The following is a 21,168-nucleotide window of genomic DNA, read 5'->3' on the forward strand; positions in this document are numbered from 1 at the left end:
AGATGCACCAGGTTTCCCCTGGCAGAGCTCCACCTTCTCTCAGTTCTATTTTTGCTGTTGTGAGGAAAGGACATGTTTCGGCTGTGCTCCACATTTTCTGTAGTTGCCATTCTTGAGTATCAGCTCAAGAGTATTCTTGGAAGATGTCTTCAAAAACGATCCTTCCACTATCTCCTCCAGTGATTACCTGCTCCATGGGGAGCAATTCTTGCAAATGGCAAAGGCCCTAAAACCGGAGGTGTCCATGTCAGATATGTGTCCTAAAGATAAAAACTTAAAGTTATACTTGGATACACCTACAGCGATTGCTCTCCTCGTCATGCAATGGTTAGATGACCTCATGGTTCCAATATAGAGCTACATTGGCTCAGGCAACTGTTAGGAAATTGGAGAGCCTTTATAGCGTAAAACAGGACAGTACCTGTCCACCCTTCCTCCCCTTTCATCTGTGATCATAGAGGATATGTAGGTTCACCATAGGCCTGTACAACATTCATTCCTGGCAGACAGGGAGAGCTGTTTTTGGTAGAAAACCCTACTCATCCACTGCCTTGAGGTTTTGGATCACAAATTATCAGGCAATCAATGGTTGCTACCAGCTGATCCTGGGGGAAGGTTTGGCTAAATACTTAAAAACACTACCTGAAGAATAGTACCAGCATGCACGCTAAATACAGACTGAAGCAATTAGAACCTCTAAGCAGCCAATAAATGCCAGAAGGCATGCTGCTGAGATTGTGGCTAGAGCTATAGTGACAGCCATTACCCTGAGAATATTCTCTTGACTTTGTAACTTCACTACCTGTTAAAACTAGGGCCAGAGTGGAAGATCTGACTTTTGAGAAGTTGACACTGTTCACTGAGTAATGACTCTTAAGAAGAACTGACGGATATATAGTCATGTTGACCTGTCCCCCCCCCAATGATGGGCCTGGAGGGAGTGGGAAGGGGAGGGGCCCCTGGTGAGCGTGTACACAGTTGGACTTTCCAACCATATTTTGCACAATCATGCCACTTCTGGGGTTTCTCCAAAACCTAAAGATTATGTCAGTGGTTTCTCAATATTCCTAGCACAGGGTCAATGGTCAACCCAATTGCTCACTTCTAAATCCCTTCTATATATTAAGATCTGTGTGCCATTTGGGTGATGGGAGATAAAGAGCAAAAGGCTTTCCTGCATCTTTATCAGCTGGACATAAAACAAAGGTATGGTCAACTTTTTGCCTTTTTAAAATGCAGTGTTTTGTCCTGGCCATCTTCCCACACACAGTAATTAAATTTTTGCCATGTCCAGTCCAGTCATTCACACACAAATGAAGCCCAGGAACTAAGCAGTATAAATAGAATTTAATTTAAAATTATCAGGCTTTACCCCCAAACAAGAAAAGTACAGCAGGTTCTTTCCCTTTTATATCTGCCCAAGTATAGGATGTGATTAAAGAGGTGATTATATAATTGTAAAAAACTGTACATATAATACAATCCAGTGTATAGATAAGTGAGGAAGGAGGAGAGGCAAAAACATTGCCAGCATAATAAATATGCAGTCCTGAGACAGAATTGGGGACACACAGTATGCTGCTGGAACTTGATCCAAGAGGCACTAAAAGCTTTAGCTTTTCCATTGGAAAAAAAATGGAGGGATGTGCACTTTATTGCCTGCCACCATCTTTCAACTTCTCCCTGAGAATATTTTTCTTCTGTTGGTTACAGTGCTTTCTGGTGTAGGGGCATTCCAGTTCTAGCTCTAAGAGAAAATGAGATTATCCACATGGCATGGACTTTTGAGACCTGCAAATGACTAATATTCATTTTGGCAAGATCTGAAATACATAACAACATTGGCCATGGGATGAAATATCCTCTTCTATTGATTGTCCTTTCCAGTTTAAATCAACAGAACTAAACGGCAGATCCCTTTGTTCACTGTGATGCTAAAGTGATGTCCCTAATTATTTTGTTCAGGGATGAGATTTTTTCCTCCAGGAGGAAGTTCTTCTTTTCTGTGCTCTTCTGCCGCTGCTCCAAAACCTGCAACGCTTTCATCAGCTGGGCATTTTCCACATAGAGGTCTTTCAGCATCAAATTAGACTTAGCGTTTTTTTCAAGCTGGAAGGTACAAGGAAACACTGAGACACAGATCTCCTAACAGGTAACAAACAGTCTTTCACTATAAAGTAATGATTTCACCAATGACTTGAAGAATCCGGTCTCGGGAGTGGCAGGAAATAAAAATCAAAATAATAATAACAACAACAACATATAGCCTTTTAGATCAGGGTCTTCTGGTGCTTGTTTTTACTGCTCATGGCACACTACACTGCACAGAATACTACAACAATCTCTCATTTAAAAACACCCTCTTTAAAAACACAGCATTATTCCCCCCCCCACACACACTCTCTCTAATGTACCTTCTCCCTCAGCCAAGCACAATAGCACCAACAACTGCAGTTATAGGATACAGGAAATAAGAGAGTTGCTACTTAGTAAATGCTTCTAGCATGAATTACTCAATGCTCATCTTCTAAGCTTGCATCAGCTAGTGATTTACCCTGTAAAGATTATTAAACAGCAGGTCGACACATTGTCCTGCATGCATTGTTACTCCCCATGGTCAGAACCAGAAGGTGACAGGAATGGCTTCTAAAAGGAGTTCTGCCTGCTTCAAAATCAAGTAAAGATGAATTGTGGGAGGTGTTTTAAAAATAATGTTATGCAACACTGCTATAAAACTGAATATGGTTGACTGGGGGCAAAGTTGAGGAAAGGCAGAAGGTTGTAATTCCTTAACTGGTTTAAACAAAGACATGAGAACACATATATAGTAAGCTGAGGTCAGCACTAAAGTATTTTCAATGGATATCCTCTGTAGGTAAACAAAGGCTTTCCTCCTAAAATCTTAATTGGTTTAGTCCTTTAATTACCTGGCATGTGTGGTTTAAAGGGAAATCAGTTGCTATGATGCCAACTTAGGTACAGCTAAGAAAAGGCAAGCATTATGCAAACGTGACAGATACAAAAGTGCTTTCCCAATTTAACTCAGCAGCTGTGTGGATACAAAGTCCCATAGAAAGGAGCTTTTGCTTCAGCCAGTGCCATGTGTACACCAGGCCTGAGTTACCCCCCCCCTTTTGTACAACACTTTTGTCCTGGGATGCTAGGATCATATTGCAATCGGTGGAAAAATCCCAAGGTGCCTAGCTGGCAAGCATCTGTGAAGGAACCAGGGTACAAGGTAAAAGGTTACATTATAACATGTTACATGTGTGTATGCACATACCCCTTGCACTAACCTGATCCTTGAGTTGTGACACTTTTTCCTGAAGCATTATTTGTGCACTCTTCATGTTCATCTCCAACTCCTCCATCTTTTCCTCCATTAATCTACAGGATTTTGCACGGTCTTCCTGCAAAGGGGAGAAATCAGAGCAGCAGGAATGTCATGCCTACTGTTTAGTACTTTGAGAAGCCCTAGTACCTCCCAAATCTGGGCTTGTTTGTTTTGGCTCAGTAGAATGTATTTCAGAGCACACACACTTTGTCCCATCAACTTCTTTCTGAAGGAAGAAAGAGGAAAGGCATGTTAAATTGCATGCAAATTCATCTATGTGCTCTGATCACTGTATCAAGAATCCACTCATCCTGGGACTGAGGACAGGTCACCAAACTCAACAATTCCCTATATTTCCTCCAACTGTATTTTCCATGAGTATGCCCAAAAACACATTCTACCTCTGGAAATACATATGGAGAGCAATCCATATTTTTCCGCATATGCAGTTCACAGGACCCTCACATAAAAGGAGATCCCATTTGGATTCAATGGAGGCTTCCAAATCTCTCCCCTCCCCTCCCCCCACTTTACTGTACGCCCTGGCCAAAAACAGCTCCACGGGCCCATTCTAAGTCATGAAAGCAACATGAGGAAAAGTCTTACGATGCACACACCCTTGCACTTCAGTCCAGATCCAAATTCTCTTAGAGAGGAATGGGGGGGACCACTGGTGGCTTAGGAGCCCATTTGTGGAAGCACCTACATCCAATCTAAGCCATCCAACATACCCCACTGCTATACAACCCATCTAGAAAAAACCAGGTACAGCTCCTCCCTACCTGATGTGTGGCCAATTGGTGTTTCATCTGCTCCGCCTGGAAGTTCAGCTCTCCTTGCAACTGCCTGACCATTTCCTTTTCTCCTGCCAGCCTGTTTTGTAGCTCAGCAAGGCCAGCTTTAGGCACAGAACTCTCCACTTGGCTTCTTAAGGTCTGCAGCTCCTGTCCATACTGTGACTGTGCCAGGCTTAAGCTTGTGTTGGCCTCTAACAGCTGTATAGTGAGAAGAAGCATCACCACATTGTAAAAGCACTGTGAGATAAAATGTATCGCCCTCTTGCAACAGAGAGTTCCAGGGAAAGGAAGCACTCAGCATACTGCAGACATGACAGAAAGCTTAGCAAGTACCCAGGGGAACAGCCTGCAGAAGTTTAAGATATTCCAAAACAGGATTATGAAATGCATTTGAATAATAAAGGTTATGTTCATCCCAACAGCACATCTTGTAGGGGATCTGATAGCCAAAGCTGAGAGAAAAAACACGGCTAGCTTGTTAAAAATTACCTGAATGATTAGGGTATGACTGGCAATTGTGAATGCCCTGAGTAGGCAGTGCATGCTATTAGTGTGCAAAACCACCTCTGAAGAATTCCTCCCAACTCCACATAGTTGTTATTTAAAGCTGCAGGAAGCCACACAGCTATCTGCCCCCGCACCCTTTTCCCCTCGATAACAAGATATATTAAATATCACACAACGGGCATTCCTTTGTCTACAAAAGGAGGTTTTGAATTCATTCTTGCTGTCTGAATGTATTATATATTCATTATTTACATTTATAAAGGTAAAGGTATCCCCTGTGCAAGCACCGAGTCATGTCTGACCCTTGCGGTGACGCCCTCTAGCGTTTTCATGGCAGACTCAATACGGGGTGGTTTGCCAGTGCCTTCCCCAGTCATTACCGTTTACCCCCCAGCAAGCCGGGTACTCATTTTACCGACCTCGGAAGGATGGAAGGCTGAGTCAACCTTGAGCCGGCTGCTGGGATTGAACTCCCAACCTCATGGGCAAAGCTTTCAGGCGGCTGCCTTACCACTCTGCGCCACAAGACCACCCCTATTAAGCCTGTCAAATTAGGGGTGGTTTCTCTGCTGCTATCCCTCAGTAATGCCAAAGTACTAATTCACAGGGCCAAGATGGTCACAATGAGCTGCAGGACTGTGAGATTCAACACCCCCAGCATCAGCCGCCTACCTGGTGAAACAGGACTTACACTTAGCCAGCTTCCCTATTGCATTCTTTACTTAACTTCCAGGACACCAGCTGACAGCAGTTTTAAATAGCTTCCAGGACACCAGCTTGCACTGGCTCTCGAGATGCTTTGCTAACATTCCTGCTCTGACTGTTGTACTCTTTCCTGTACTTTTCTTCTTCCTAGCACACATGATTGTTCCTGCTATAAGCTTAATGCATTCCCTGCATGAAATAGTACTTAATTTACTGAGGATTTCAGGATTCATGTTGTGGTTTTCCACTCCTTCATTCTAAACAGATACTGCTTATGACTGCATGTAGCTTTATGTATAACTGGCTATTGTTCTTGAATTGCCTTCTATTGTATATATTTAATATACTCATTTTCTGAAGACTACTGGTGGTGTTTATACTTCTACACGGTGGCTTTGCCTTCACTTTTTCTCTCCCACCTACCTGATCCCGGCATTCTTCCAGCTCCTCACTCAGCTGTGCCCTTGTCCGTCGCAGCATCCAACATTCCTGGGTCAAACGCTCCAATTCAGCCTCCAGTTCCTGAGACTGGCTGGCCTTTTGAAAAGGGTAGCAAGAGGGAAGAGGAGGAAGCAGTATCCTTCCGCATTACGTTCTTCAAATCAAGCCACGTGGGGTGACAATTTTGCAATGGTGACACTCTCCTCATCCTCCATTGCTTCTGACATGAAGCCCACATTTTATTACAGAGGAAGTTTACCAAATATTTATTTGGCAAACAACAGTCCTCTTATTCTGTGATAGTTACATGAAATTTAAGAAAGACTAATTTGGCAAGCATCAATACACTTATACTGTAATATTTACATGTAAATCTTGGACTGCCCAAACTGTACAACTCTCTTTATATCGCTGCCATACAATAGTTAGCATTATAGCAGGGTTCTAGGACGTACAGCCCAGGCTGAAAAATGCCCAGCTGACTGTTTAATAAGGTGCGGAATAAAAAGGGCTAACTTGATTGTCAGCAGGTTCCTCCTGTGCTATTCTCTTCTCCCCCAACCTCAGACAAACACAGACATGAGGCTCCAGCACAAATTGCTACCTTTTCCTTCCCTCTCAAGCCTTTAAATCCAGTTTTTCTGATAGAAAAATTGGAAATTTGGGGGGACACTGAAACGAAACTCCTATGAATTTTTTTCCCTTTCAAGTCAAGATTTTTCAAAATTTAAAGAATCAGATGGCTCTGAGTTTTCCTAAAGAGAAAATTGGTGGAGCAGTGAAAAAAACTCTTACTATAGACATATATTTTCAACATTTTTTTAAAAATGTAAATTACTTGGACCACAATTAATATGCCACAATGTGTTTAATAAGACTACTTTACTTAATAAGATTATGTCACAGGGATGGCCAAACTGTGGCTCTCCAGATGTCCATGGACCACAATTCCCATGAGCCCCTGCTAGCATGCAATGGCAGGGGCTCATGGGAATTGCATTCTACGGACATCTGGAGAGACACAGTTTGGCCACTCCTAAAGAATGCAGTATTTTCAGTATTGTAAAATTTAAGTATGATTATGATATATTTTATTTTCTACATTCATCTTTTATTTTTCCTGCATCTCAAATGGAAAAGATTTAAAATATATGCCTACTACAGTTTTCAACTCTTGTATTAGGTATACCTGCAATTTTTGCTATAGAAAAGAAAGATCTGTTCTTTAAATTTTTCATGTTGTTAAAAATTTCTATTTCATAGAAAAGTAGTAGATATATTTCACCCCCCTCCCCATTTCTGTTGCTTTCCCCCAGGGCCAAACTTCCTAGAAAGCTTACATCTCCACATGCACATAAACTCCTACAAGAGTGAAGAGAACATAAAATTATTCTGCAATCACCACTCATCACATCCCAGGAAGTAAAAAACTGGAACAGCTCCCTTCTTTCCCAAGCATGGGAATCATCTAAGATTAAAAGAGCTTGGTTTACCAGTGCCCTGGTTATTAAAAGCAGCACAGCCCTTAATTCACATTCTGGGCATCAGAAATAACACCCAAAGTGTTGCTCAAATGTGGCTTGTGTGTGTCAAGTCACCTTTCTGCAGTGGAACACCACGGTAACTGAAGTGACATGCCATTCCTAACATGGCAAGCTTCCTGTTTAGATCAACCTTACCTTTTCTCGAGAGACCTTTAGCTCTTGTTCCAGCAGGGCCTTCTCTCCCTGCCATGCCAACTGTTGCTGGAGATGCTCCTTTGTCAATGCAGCAGAGGCCTCTTGAAGTTGCTTGGCAACTGCAGCTTCATACTCTTTTTCACTCTTCAGCTCAGCAAGCCTCTGGTTCAGTGAATGGATTGCACTCTGATCAGCCTTACTATTGCTGCTGAGTTCAGAGAGTTCGTGGCTCAGCTGACCAGTCCTGGCACTTAACTGAAGGATCTCTTCTTTGCACTGCTTGTTCTAAAGGGAGAAGGTGCAGATGTTCAATACTGTGGTATTCATCCCCAGAAACACAAAAGATGCCTTGTGTAGGAGAGGGCAATACAATGAAGCTTAACCACACATCAAGGGTGTCCATATCCCACAGCATTGTGGACCACCTGCACTCCCCTTCCAGTGACACATAGACAGCATTCTCACCGGAAGAGAGAGGGAGGAAAGGAAATACCTTTTTGAGACAGGAAATATTTTTGAAGTGTCTCCTTTTTAAATATTAGTGGTGTTTTTCAGAACGCCTTTTGGATTTAAAATTCAGATGAATACTCTAAACAAGCTCTAACGTGTGGGAAGACACTTGCCATGATAGGGTAGAATCATAGAATTGGGAGGGACCTCCAAGGTCATCCAGTCCAAACCCCTGCACAATGCAGGAACTCACAGCTATCTGCCTACCCACAGTGACCCCAGTTTCATGCCCAAGTGATTTCCCCCTCCCCCCAAAAAAATCTCCAGAATCCACCCTGGTGTAAAGGAAATTCACCTACCCACAGCGACAATTAGCAATTCCAATGATATGCGAGGAAGGGCCACAAGAGACAAACACTGGCACATCCCTTCCTGCCCACCCACTCACAATCTGCCTAAGTTCATAAAATCAGCATTTCAGTCAGAAAACTATCTAGCCTCTGCTTAAAAAGTTCCAAAGAATGGAATGGGTACAATTTTGGTATTAGAGACCTCCATTCAGTTGCAGAAGTTCTTGGCATTCTTGGCACTTAAAGGTAAAGGTAAAGGTATCCCCTGTGCAAGCACCGAGTCATGTCTGACCCTTGGGATGACGGCCTCTAGCGTTTTCTTGGCAGACTCAATACGGGGTGGTTTGCCAGTGCCTTCCCCAGTCATTACCGTTTACCCCCCAGCAAGCTGGGTACTCATTTTACCGACCTCGGAAGGATGGAAGGCTGAGTCAACCTTGAGCCGGCTGCTGGGATTGAACTCCCAGCCTTATGGGCAAAGCTGTCAGACAGCTGCCTTACCACTCTGCGCCACAAGAGGCTCATTCTTGGCACTTAGAGCCAAGCTATCTGCAAGATCCTTACCAACTTCTGTGTGTTTGGCTAGCATACGATGAAGGAAATATTCATTGATATTTCTAAGTCCAAAAAGCTAGTACAGTGCTGATTAACTACAAAGCTATTAGCAGCGCAACAGCTTCAATGGAGAGGGCTGATCTTTTCCTACCCACCAGTTCTTCCTATAATTCTTCTCATCCACATCCCTTCCTGCATTCCTAAAGTACATTTCCTGCATTGAGCCGGGGGGGGGGGCAGTTGGTATGAGAGAAGGAGGAGGAATTTGCGCCCCCGCACCCAGTGGCTCCCCATATTCAGAGGCTCATCTAGTAAGGAAAAGAACATCCTAAATTGTATTCTAATTATTTTTAAAATGTTTACCAATTGATCGAATTCTTCCATTTCAATCCTGGCCTTCTCTTTTTCTATCTTCAGTTCATCAATGTGTTTTCTGGGGAAGTTTAAAAAAACAACAACACACAAATACTTTAAGAACATTTTATTTTACAACATACTTCTGTATAGAGATAAGTTCCTAACAGGAGGCTATGTTAAACCATAGACTCCTTTCATTTTGGACATTATGGTTGTGACAGAAGTAGTACTTGCACTGGGAAGAGCAAGTCTTGATCTTAGAATGTTGTAAAACATGAAGGTAGTCAGAGATCAGAAAACCCATCACAGAAACAGCTAGGAGCTCAGCAATAGTAAGCATCATCAAACACGGCAGAGGGTTGGGAATATAAATCCACCTGCTCTTTTGAATGAAGGAGATGAGATGAAAAACTGCACTGCTTATTTATTGGACTTATAGGCTGCCCCGCTCTTCCAAAAGTCTCAGAGTGGCTAACAGAAAATCCACATATATATTTAAAACAATAAAGCCATAAAGAGATAAAAATTGATTTCCATTAAAAGTTCCAACTTATCTCACTGCGCTTTAGTGATGATGATGGGGGTGGGGAGGGAGGCCAGTGTCGATGATCACTGTGTGTGCTGTGCTGTGTTGGTCTCAACCGTACACCTGGTGAAAGAATGCCGTCTTGCAGGCCCTTGGGAACCATGACAATTCCAAAAAGGCACTGATCTCCCCCGGCAGCCCATTTCACCAGGCTCTAGTTGAGGCCATGCATACTTCTTTGGGGTGAGAGACCATGAGCAGATTGTCGTTTGCCAATCATAGGGCTCTTTGAGAGACATATTTGGATAGGCGGTACACTCAGTCATCCTAAAGTCATTAGCCCAATCAACCAAGCTTAATTTAATCACTCCTATGATCCACTGAAGTCAATGCTTTGCAGAGAAGTTATGAGAAAGATCCCTGTAAACTAGGGAACTTATTATTCTCTTGTTTCAAATAAACGTTTATATAATCAGTTTTCTGAATCACCAGCTTTCATTTAAATAAGTCCCCAGCCCCTATTGTTGCAGAGATATAAGGGAAAATAAACGTTCTATATAAGCAGGAGGTGCCCTGACTTGATAGCCCAGGCTAGCCTGATCTCGTCAGTTCTTGGAAGGTGAGCAGACACAGGCAGTGAGATGCAGATGCAGGCAAACCACTGCTGAAGGTCTCTTGCCTTGAAAAGCCTCTGGGAGTCACCTTAAGTCAGCTGTGTACTTTCCACCACAAAGCAGAACACACTCCCTCTTCAAGCTTCTAAAAAACAATCTCCCACCAGATTCTCAACCTACCGGTGCTTTTTATTTGCCTCATTAGCATCCTCTATCTGTTGCTGAAGCCTTCCCAGTTTGTTCTTTAGGAGACCATTGTCTTCTAACACCCTGCGGAGCTCAATTCTGTATCGCAGAACAGGAAATTGAAAGAGCGAGTTTGAGGCCACCGAAGGATCAGAATCGCTGATTTTCAGCCATCCAAGAGCTGCAAACCCTCCTCTGAAATACAATGTCTGGAGACAGCCTGTTGTGTCAACCAACGTGGCTAAAAGCAAACAACAGTTCACTGCAGATTTATTTTTAAATTAAGTATTCTTACTGGAGTTTTTGAAAAAGCTGCTCCAGATATGTCTTTACCCTCCATGAATAATCATCCTTTCAAGTTTAAAAAGTAAATTTTTGATCAACAGCTCCTAACATGAAGACTGTGATTCAATTTCAGGTTTTCCACAAGTATTATCATGGTAACACTTAGTTTAACCCAGAAGCCAAAAAAGCCACATGTGAGCAAAGATACCCAGGCTCTTCAAGCAGGAAATGCCTTCATGCCTTTGCATACCTGAAACATTCCCTGACATAAAGAACATCAGTTACATATGCTCAAACACATCTTCAGATGTTCAGAAATGTGAGCCTGGCTCAGTCATTCAGACTCTGTAAAAAAAACTTTCTGTCTACAGCTCCACCAAGCAAGAATGAAGGTGATTTTTGTCCTATCTACCTTTTCACAGCACCCCCTTGACTACATGCCCACTGGCTTTTTGTTCCTCCAATCCCGCAGCAATTCCTCCTCAGACTCTGCACATGGGCACTGGATGGGGGGGGGGGGGGAAGAGTCACCACTTCAAGTGGAATTATAAGATCCAACTCATGGCACATTCACAACATGAATACATATCTGTATATCTATCGTCCTGTATCTATTACCCCTTTACCAGATCTCTGCCTGAACTAAAATACTATGTGATCCTCCTCCTTGTCATTCTCCTTATCCATCACACCAATCTTCCATTGGCTCACAGCTGTGCCAACATTTTAATGGTTTGAAATAAGACAGGCTCCACACATCCCTGTTTTCCTTAGAACATCTTTTAAAGATGCAAGAGACTATAAGATGCTTTAAATAGGCGTGCCTTAGGGCTGCTGCTGCTGCAATAGCCCTTTCAGATTTCACTATGCTACGTGCTAAGAAAGCTGCTCTTCTTACTACACAACTAATCCTGGGCTGATTTGATAATGTGTGAAAGCACTATTGGAGGAGGGAGTATGTCATGGACCTCCTGCACTGAGTAGGGGTAGGGGTATGCTATGTGCTAAATAAGATCCCTTCCAAGACTAGGACTCTACATGCATGTGAACAATCATTCCAGAGCAACAATAAGAAAGTAGCCCAGGATCATCTTGGATCAAGAGACATTAAATCTGCCCCATCATCTGTATATCTAGGAAAGAGAACCACACAATGCACAATGGTAATGTGGCCTTTATTAGCTGAAGGAGTCTTCCCCCATCTAAGTTCTTTTATCAGATACCTCCATAGGTACAAAGGGTTCAGTCATAGAACAATGCATCTGACTTTTACGTGCACAGATAATCAAACTGCCTGAGTTGGCAAGTAGAAGCCCAAAGAGACAGCACCATCAAACCTCATTAGCTGCATCTCAGTCTCATGTTTCCTTTTCATTTCCTCTTGCAACTGGTCTGCTTCCAGGGTCAGCCTCTGCCCTAAATTGGAAATTTCTTTGGCATAGTACTGTTCCGTTTCCAACATCTCCTTCTCAAACCTCTTCTCAAGTTCTTGGACTGGGGCTAGTTTCTGGAGTTGCTCTTTCAAGCCATCAATTACTTCTTGGCATTTCACATTCAGCTCTTCCAGATCATTTTTCTGATCCTCTAGATCACTAATCTCCTTCTTGAAGCCTTGTTCAGTGTCTTTCCGTTCCTTCTCAAAGTTTGTTTTCATCAACTTTATTTCCCTTTCATAGTAATTGACCTAGAACAGATAAAATATTGATTGTGCATAACTAGCCCTGCCTGTCATAATGTCAGTGTTCACAAGGGCCCCAAGCGTCAAAAAACACAGTCACACTTTACACATGCACCATACAGTACACAGTGAAGGCTTAACTTAGTTTACACATAGAAATTGATGTGGGTTAGGAAATAAACAGTTATTGTGGAAAGACTATGAAGGCCCTAAGCCTCGCTGAGTAACGCAATGGTCTAGCGTAGAATAGTGCTTTGAGCCTCAGATTAGAATCTGGAAGACCCAGATGCTCTACTACAGAAACTTGTTGTGTGTCTTCAAGTCAATCACTCACATTCAGCCTAGCCTGCCTCAAAGGAAGTTGATATGAGGACCAAATGGAGATGGGAAGAACCATGTTTTAAGCTCCCCGCTGGGGAGAAAATCCAGGTAGAACTATCCAAATGCAATTCAGAGCATTTATTCAAGTATATTTCTACTGAGGCCAGTAGTCTGCATCCAAACTAAGTTTTCTGCTAAAAGAAGGTGTGGTATGATTTCTGCTAATTCCACCCCTGATTTGATCATTCATACCATTCTTGGAGGTCCCATCTTGCCCAGAAGCTGCAGTGGGAGAAAAATGGCAGGAAAGCTCTGTTCCACTTATGTTCAGAAATGCTTTTTATTAGCAGAAAACGGATCCAACTCAATTTCAGCAAGCGAAGTAGAATATCGCAAGCAGAATGTTATAAATCTTATGCTTATTTCAAAGTTTCCTGCCACATCAAATATACCTGCCACATCAAACAATTATTCCATCACAACATTTCAGCACCTGTCTTTCCAAACATTTCTCCCTTTTCTCACCTTGGTTTCCAGCTCTCTTTTCAGATCTTGATGCTGCTCTTTCAGTTCTTCTACCAAGAGCTCCATGTCTATACTTACTGAATAGGTATGGGATAAACCTATAAATAAAAGGACTCTTGAAAAAGTCTTTTTCATGTATTTATTTAGTACATGAGGCAAAGAGATAATGTCTGAGTATGCAACTAAGATACAGACTGTATAAAACAGGCTCTACCCAATGGTTTCCCAAAGTCTTTATTTGAGCTTCATAATAAATATAAACATCTTCAAGGAAAAAGGCTGCTCAAACTTAAAAAAAAAGTGTGACAGGACTTCAAGTATTTAAAGTATTTAAATACATCTTCAAGTATTTAAAAGGATGCCATATGGAGGATGGAGCAGAATTGTTTTCTCTTGCCCCAGAGAGACAGACCAGAACGAATGGGATGAAATTAATGCAAAAGAAATTCCATCTAAACATCTGGAAGACGTTCCTGACAGAGCGTTTTCTCAGTGGAACAGGCTTCCTCGGGAGGTGGTGGGTTCTCCATCTTTGGAAATTTTTAAACAGAGGCTAGATAGCCATTTGACAGAGAGGCTGATTCAGTGAGGGTTCAAGGGGCTGGCAGGTTACAGTAGATGAGCGACTGGGATGTGGAGTGTCCTGCATAGGGCAGGGGGTTGGACTAGATGACCCATGAAGTCCCTTCCAACTGTATTATTCTATGTTTCTATGACTTAGCCTTATCCATATTAAGTAACACAAACAGTAAAATTATCCCCATGAACATTTCAGCCCCAAAAACATGCTGTTTGGGAAAGCTATTTGGCTATAACAAAGAATGAGAAGGAGAGATTATTGGGCAAAAGTGCTTTTCAATATTGTTATTGGGCACAGATGCTTTTCAGAGTTGGACTCGTACCCTCGAGCTAATGGCTAAAGTACCCTCCGATCTTGAACGTACCCCAAGGCTCCAAGAAGACCACTTAGAAACACCTTTCTATAACATGCTCAAATACATGCATATAATACACAGAAGTGCATTTACATCACTTACCACTCGGGCCTGAGACTGGCACATGCTCATTTCCAAGAAGCTGACCTTCTCTTTCCACACTGTCTGAAAATAAAAGGCTATATGATTACTGCTTTAGAATAGCAGAACAAAAAATAAAGGACTTTATAGCATCATGAGTGGTTCACAGTTCACTTCTATGGTTCAAAGTAACAGGATCAGATGCAAGGACCATTAGTGGCAAAACCCTGTAACGAGGGCCCCTAAATACCAAAGGACACCCAAGGGTGCTGCTTGTATCAAATAACTCTGAACAAGGACAATTCCCAGCTCAGCAAAAGTTGATGTGAGACTTGATGGGGTACATGATGAGGAATCACTTAACAGGCAATTCCAACCCATGATGGCAGGACCCAGATATCTTACGGCACTAGTATGACACGAGAGCCCATGAAACACAACGCAGAAGTATCTAAGTGCCAGCAACTGGATGAGACAGACAGTGGAATATCATCACTAAGTCTCTCAGACACTGCCAAGGACAACTAAATAAAGGAAACAAAGCAGCAGTCTGAAGCAGCAGATATGAATACCAAACAATTTCTGGAGTAATAAATACAAATAAAACCTCATGCAAGTTAAGGGGAGAGCTTTTTACATTCTACCTCATACATCAAGAAGAGTTGGTTTTTATATGCTGCTTTTCTCTACCTGAAGGAGGCTCAAAGCAGCTTACAGTCGCCTTCCCTTTTTTCCCCCCACAACAGACACCCTGTGGGGTGGGTGAGGCTGAGAGAGCCCTGATATTCCTGCTCGGTCAGAACAGCTTTATCAGTGCCGTGGCGAGCCCAAGGTCACCCAAGCTGGTTGCATGTGAGGGAGCAGGGAATCAAACCCAGCTCACCAAATTAGAAGTCCACACTCCTAACCACTACACCAAGCTGGCTCTCAAAAATTTCAACCCCTCTTCTGTTTTGTCTTCACAACCACCCTGTGAAGTAAGTTAGACTGACAGGGAAGCTTCCTCAAGCTACTCAGCTTCATGGCTGAGTACAGATTTGAATTCAGACCTCCTCTGTTCTTGTCTAACGTTGTCTAGCTACACTGGCTCACAGACATATTCGAAACCCCTGGCAAGAAGAAGAAGGCAATTGCAGCAAGGTTTTTGATTCCCAGTGATAATTTGTGCATTTTATAGTTTGGGGACCCTATTTTAAGCATAGAAACAATATGATCATTCTTTCGTGAACAAAGAAATAATCCTCAACCCTAATGTTCACATAAAACCATTTATCAGTTAGACAGAACATCCTACCACAGTAGCCTAGACTGCATGTCAGACAATCTAGAATCCCAACTCAGACAATGGCTATCTAGATGCAGGTGAAATGGAAACAGCCACATGCTTTGAGCCATAGCTTCTGGTAGTCAGAGGTTAGTAAATAATTTCATACCTTCCCATGATGGCTATTTATTTATTTATATATCTTATGACATGCGTAGTGCAGCCAGGCGATCTGAGGATTGTCTGGCCGCCAGGCAAGGAAAGTTCAGAGGTGGATTGCCATTGCCTGCCTCTGTGTCATGATCCCTAGAGGTCCTTGGAGACAATCCACTCAAATCTCTGGAGGTTTTCCATCCCAAATATTAGCCAGGGTCGGCCCTGTTTAGCTTCTGAGATCAGATGGGATCAGGTTTCCATGGGCTATCCAGATCAGACTTCAGTGGCTAGAAAGACATCATACACCTAGTTCCTTCAGTTAAAAAAATTAATTGGGTGAAAGGGATTGAAAAGCAATTTTTCCAAGTCTTGCAGTAACTTACCTGTAACTCTACTTCTCACATTATCAGGGAGAAGCATTGCACCTAATTTGTTGGCTTTCATTTTATACCAGGCCAGATTATTCCTGTCACTCTCCTGAAGTTGGGAACGCAGTTTTTCCACCTCCATTTGTAATTCATCATTAGTGTCACGCAACTCCTGCAATCAGTACAGCAAAAACATTAGAACAGAAATGTAGAAATCTCTTAGGTTTCTCTGAGTGTAGCACAGACTTCTGCAGAATAGCCATGCGTGCCTAATATGATTCTGTAACACATTTATTTATCTATTATATTTATAGTTTGCCTCCCTCCTTGAGGTACTCAAGGCGGATTACATAAGAACACATAAAATCCCATATCTTAAAATCACCCACTTCTAGATGGCAGAAAAACATGGAAAAACTTGACAGACAGTCCAGCACCTGGACTGAAATATATTCAAATAAATTCACTTCAGTAATGGATACAGCCAGAGGATCCCCAGCTCTGAAGAAATAAAGTTGGTTTCAACCAGGATCAGGGCCTTTCTGGCTCTAGCCCTGGCTTGGTAGAATGCTCTGCCTCACAGGATCAGAGCCCTGCTGAACCTTAAATTCTTTCACAGGGCTTGCAAGGCAGAGCTCTTCTGCCAGACCTATGGTTGAAGCCTGAAGATTAACACCCACATTTTACTGGCCACCCTTTCCAACCGAGCCTTGTGCAATTACTGAATACTGCACTTTATGATTTGTCTCTTTCCATCCCCTGGAAATAGGAGATGAACTGAGCAGACTAGCCATATTTTATAAGATTGTATCATATTATATGGTATTTTAACTTTGTGAGCCGCCCTGAGAAGAACAACAGGGAACAACTGAGAAGAACGCCCAGGGAAGAACAACATTATAAGCAAGCAAGCAAACAGTTCATCCCATCCAGTGGTACGGAACAAATACAGCAGTTCACAGCACTGCCAAAAGCTATCTTGGAAGTGTATATCTTTTAAATTTCCCCCAAAAGTAGCTGGATAGAATCTAGCAGGACTTTTAAGAATGAGGATCTTATCTAGGATCTCCTCCTATTTCCATGACCCTCCTTACTATAGGGTAAGTGCTTTAATGGCATCTGACCAAGTGGGTTTTAACCCATGAAAACTTGCACCTCAATGTACAGGTTTATTTTTAGAAGGTGCCACAGGACTGATTTAAAGTCCTAGTGTCTGGACAAGGAATCTGGACAGCAGTACTACAATGAAAGGGCCAGAGATTATGGAAAAGCCTTTAAACATTGAATCCATGTAGATTTGACTAAACGTGTCATGCAAAGGTATCCTCTGTACTTTCCCAAAGCCATTTTCTTTGTACTTCGACTAATTCTGGATCTGCCCTGCCTTGCTCTTTTTGGTTCCCCATGAGCAAACACTGGGCACCCTGATCATAACCATAACTTGGCAATTGCTTGACCCCCAGCATTACAAAGAACCTCTACCTCTGTTAGCCTGTCCTTCTCTGTGATAGACAACTCTCAATGGGATAAAAGCCACTCTAGAAATGCTCTTTGAAACAAAACAAGGAGCAATCCTGCGGGAGCCCAGTAAGAGATCCTACTTCCAGAGATTTTTGTTGATATTACTCTTAACTGTTTACTGGTTGAAATAATATTCTATGCTTAGCTTTTCATTAAAGCTAGCTCCTCGTCTTTACATGCAAAATGTATACCTTGCATTTCTGGCTGCCTTAGTGCCCCTAAGATAGTTTCTTGAGTGGGGAACTGAAGATGGTAACCCAGATAATCAGCTGAAGTGACTGGGACTTCATGGAAAGGCAGAAGTGACTGGGACTTTTCAGTTTAGGGGGAAAAGGTAACCAACAGGGGACATAGTAGTACAGGTTTATAAAATTATACTTGGAATGGAGAGAGTAGATAGAACTTTTTTCCTCTCTCAGAATATTATAAACTCATGGGCAGTAGATTCAAAATTGACTGAAGAAATACATCTTTTATTAAATTGTGGAATCCGTTGCCACTAACTGGCCATGAACACAGATGACTTTAAAAGGGGACTGGACAGATTTATCCTCTATATTAGCGATCCCCAACCTGTGGGCTGCGGACCACATGTGGTCCTTCGACTAATTGGAGGTGGGCTCCAAAGGATGCCTTCTCTCCCCCCCCTCCGGCCCTTTACTTCATCCTCCCCAGCCCTTTACAACACACTTCATTGTTGTGGCGTGTCTGTATCTTATTTTGAAGGGATGTTTAAATATTACCATAGCGATCAGAGAGCATTAGGGCAGTGGTTGAGAGTAGAGGAGTAAACTACCCCCCCCCCACCGGGCCACAGTAAAAGGCGTTGAGTGGTCCCCGGTGAGTGGTCCCCGGCATTGAGTGGTCCCCGGTGATAAAAAGGTTGGGGACCACTGCTCTATATGCATGGCTGCTAGCCATGGTGACGCAAGGAAAACTCTATAGTCAGAGGCAGCAAGGCTCTGAATCCTGGTGCTAAGAAGGCAGCAAAAGCAAGCAAGAAGACCCCTGAATCTAGTCTAGCAATCTTTTTCATACAGTGGCCAAACAGCTACAACAGTTTATAGAAGCTAAGGCTTCTTCCCAGTTGCTTTGAAGGTGGGACTCCCGCCTCCTCAATGTTCATCATGTTACACTTACCTACACTGGGCTTCATTTGTCACATTGCTGCCACTTTCCCAATATGCAGAGATACTCCTTTAGGTCTTCACAGTTGGCCTTGGTTTTCACCATCCAGAATAACTTTGTGTCAATCTGTAAATTTGTCTACACTACTTACCTCTAACGTATGAACAAATTAAATAGCACCTCCCCTAATAATTATCCCTGGGGGACAAAAATGCTTAGTGCTACATCAGAGAAAAGCCTGGGTCTCTATGTCCCGTTTGCTAACGCACCAGATCAGCTGGCTGGCCACTGTGTAAAACAGGATGCTGGACTAGATGGACCACTGGCCTAACCCAGCAGGGCTTTTTTACACTCTGATCACACAAAACAATGCAGGGGATGTTCTGACTAGTGCTGACGAAGGTTACTCAGACCTAAACCGTCCAAGAATAATTTGAGAATAAAGTTCATGTAACTTTCAAGACTTGCTCTCAGAGAACGGAAATGTATTCGAATCAGTGCATCCTTCTGGATCCCCATCATTCATTTGAAAGCAAGTTTCACAAACAAACAGTACTTAGAACTTAAGTGTAGGATTAGAATGCAAGAACATGTTTTATTGCAACAGAAAAACAGAAACAAAAGCATGCACACCCCAGAAGACTGCCTAGGATAACAAAATATGCAGTCTTGTTTACAAAGGCCTTAAAAGAGAGCTTGACATGGCACTCTGTTAAGTCAAACCTCTTTCTTGCCTCACTTCTTTTGGAGCTACAGAAGAACAAGGCAAAGGCACAGCGGAATGCTATTTCACTTCACCTTTGCCAGCCAGACTCCTTGCAGCCCACCTCTGGTCCTGAGAGAGTTTCCCCTTCCCCAAAATCATAAGTACAATGTAACCAGTTCATCAAATGCCAACAAGTTTTGTAGCATAGTTGGTGTACCATGTGGGATGAAATATTTACTTGAGTTAAAGTGTAATACTCAGTATTTAAAGCACCTGAGTTCGATGAATCCACCAAAATATTTGGGAAAAGGGGACAATGGAGCTGTTGGTCAAAGTCTATTGGAGGCTGGAGTCATGTGCTAACATGACAGATATAAAAAGTACTGGTGAGGATCCTTAAGCATTGAGATCTAATACCAAAAGCATAAGGGAGGAGTTGTAATATACAAATCTTCCTAGAGGGCTGGCGCAAGTCTTTCAGGGAACAAAAATGCTTGTTGACACCCAAGTTGCAACAAGATGCCCTGCAAGGAGTGAGCACAGCATTCATCGCTATGACCATCCAAAACACGCATGCTTGGGAACACAGAAGCACTCACCTTCACCCTCTACGAATATGTAGCAGCAGCCAATGTTAGAAGTTTAGAGGAACAAGAAGAACTGAGTTGGCACCAGAACATGCAGTATACATGGAAGTTCAACTGGAGAAGTTCTCTTTCAGAGCTTCAGAGAATTATTTTCCAATAATTGTTCTCTTTGGACAAGCATAATACTGATTTTACTCAAGCAGAAACTAGATTTGACGTGACAAGTGCCAGGTTGCCACTCTTGGGTTTAACAAAACTAGAGCTCTGCATTAACCTACCCTGTAAGGTAGGTTAGGGCTAAGAGAATGTGGCTGGCCCAAAATCACCCAAGCAAGCTTCCATGGTACAAGTGGGGATTCAAACCTGGGTCTTCCAGATCCTAGTTGGCTTTCCTTAATTTTTTTTAAGCAAATCATTCTGGTTGTTAGGTTCTACTCATGGATCCCATTCCTTCTTCAGCGTGGAGCAAAGAACTCCATTATTGAAAAGGCCTTGTGAACAGACACCTATAAGCAAGCACCCTATTTTCCAGATTACATTGTGCAAGTTTATGTTCTGAAGTGGCATTAACTCAGTACTCCTCAGGGCTCTTCCACATTTTGTTCTACAAAGGGGCTTTTGTCTTGAGGAGGTTTAACACTTCACAGCTTTATGCTGCTTTGTGTTGATTCTGGACCAGTATCCTATAGGAAGTTACAACAACAACAAAAGGATAAATAGTACTTTATTTATTGGATTTTTATAACCACAAGGTCCAGAACTGGGAGAGAAAAGGAACTCAGTTTCAGACATGATAACACAGTTTACATGAACCAACCTATCCATTGCTTGAGCTTCCAGACATATATAATGAAAGCTGTCATTCAGAGTGGCTTTTAATTTCTTGTGTTTAGCAGCATCTGGAAGCTGAGCAAAGACCATAACTATGATGTGACAATCAAGACTTCATGCCAAATTTTAGTTTAGCCTTTTAAATGGGTTCTGCATAATGTTAGAAGGGCCTTTCCATTTTAGCTGCTAACTGGAACTAATACCTCGAAATGCTGTCATGATCTCGTAGAAGAATCCTCAACTATTTAATTAAGAGATGAGATGCACCAGGCCTCAATTTC

General features: G+C 42.5%; 1 protein-coding gene across 3 annotated transcripts in view; it reads right to left on the reverse strand.

The window, feature by feature from the left end:
- Window positions 1-1,332: 1,332 nt before the first annotated feature.
- Window positions 1,333-21,168, reverse strand: part of NINL (ninein like) — a 50,517-nt gene continuing 30,681 nt past the window's right edge. Inside the window, exons 14-24 of one of the 3 annotated variants that reach the window (XM_077335358.1) lie at window positions 16,130-16,286; window positions 14,348-14,410; window positions 13,311-13,408; window positions 12,124-12,470; window positions 10,496-10,600; window positions 9,182-9,251; window positions 7,464-7,748; window positions 5,767-5,880; window positions 4,117-4,329; window positions 3,297-3,410; window positions 1,333-2,109 (exon numbers count right to left, since the gene is read on the reverse strand). In XM_077335358.1, coding sequence (XP_077191473.1) covers window positions 1,924-2,109; window positions 3,297-3,410; window positions 4,117-4,329; window positions 5,767-5,880; window positions 7,464-7,748; window positions 9,182-9,251; window positions 10,496-10,600; window positions 12,124-12,470; window positions 13,311-13,408; window positions 14,348-14,410; window positions 16,130-16,286 — 1,752 coding nt within the window. In that variant the 3' untranslated portion in view covers window positions 1,333-1,923. Of the gene's footprint in view, window positions 2,110-3,292; window positions 3,561-4,116; window positions 4,330-5,766; window positions 5,881-7,463; window positions 7,749-9,181; window positions 9,252-10,495; window positions 10,601-12,123; window positions 12,471-13,310; window positions 13,409-14,347; window positions 14,411-16,129; window positions 16,287-21,168 lie in introns of those variants that run through there. The other 2 variants (XM_077335369.1, XR_013230563.1) reach the window with 2 other exon arrangements.

The sequence above is a fragment of the Paroedura picta genome, chromosome 1, assembly GCF_049243985.1.
Source record: "Paroedura picta isolate Pp20150507F chromosome 1, Ppicta_v3.0, whole genome shotgun sequence".
NCBI classification, from domain to species: Eukaryota; Metazoa; Chordata; class Lepidosauria; order Squamata; family Gekkonidae; genus Paroedura; species Paroedura picta.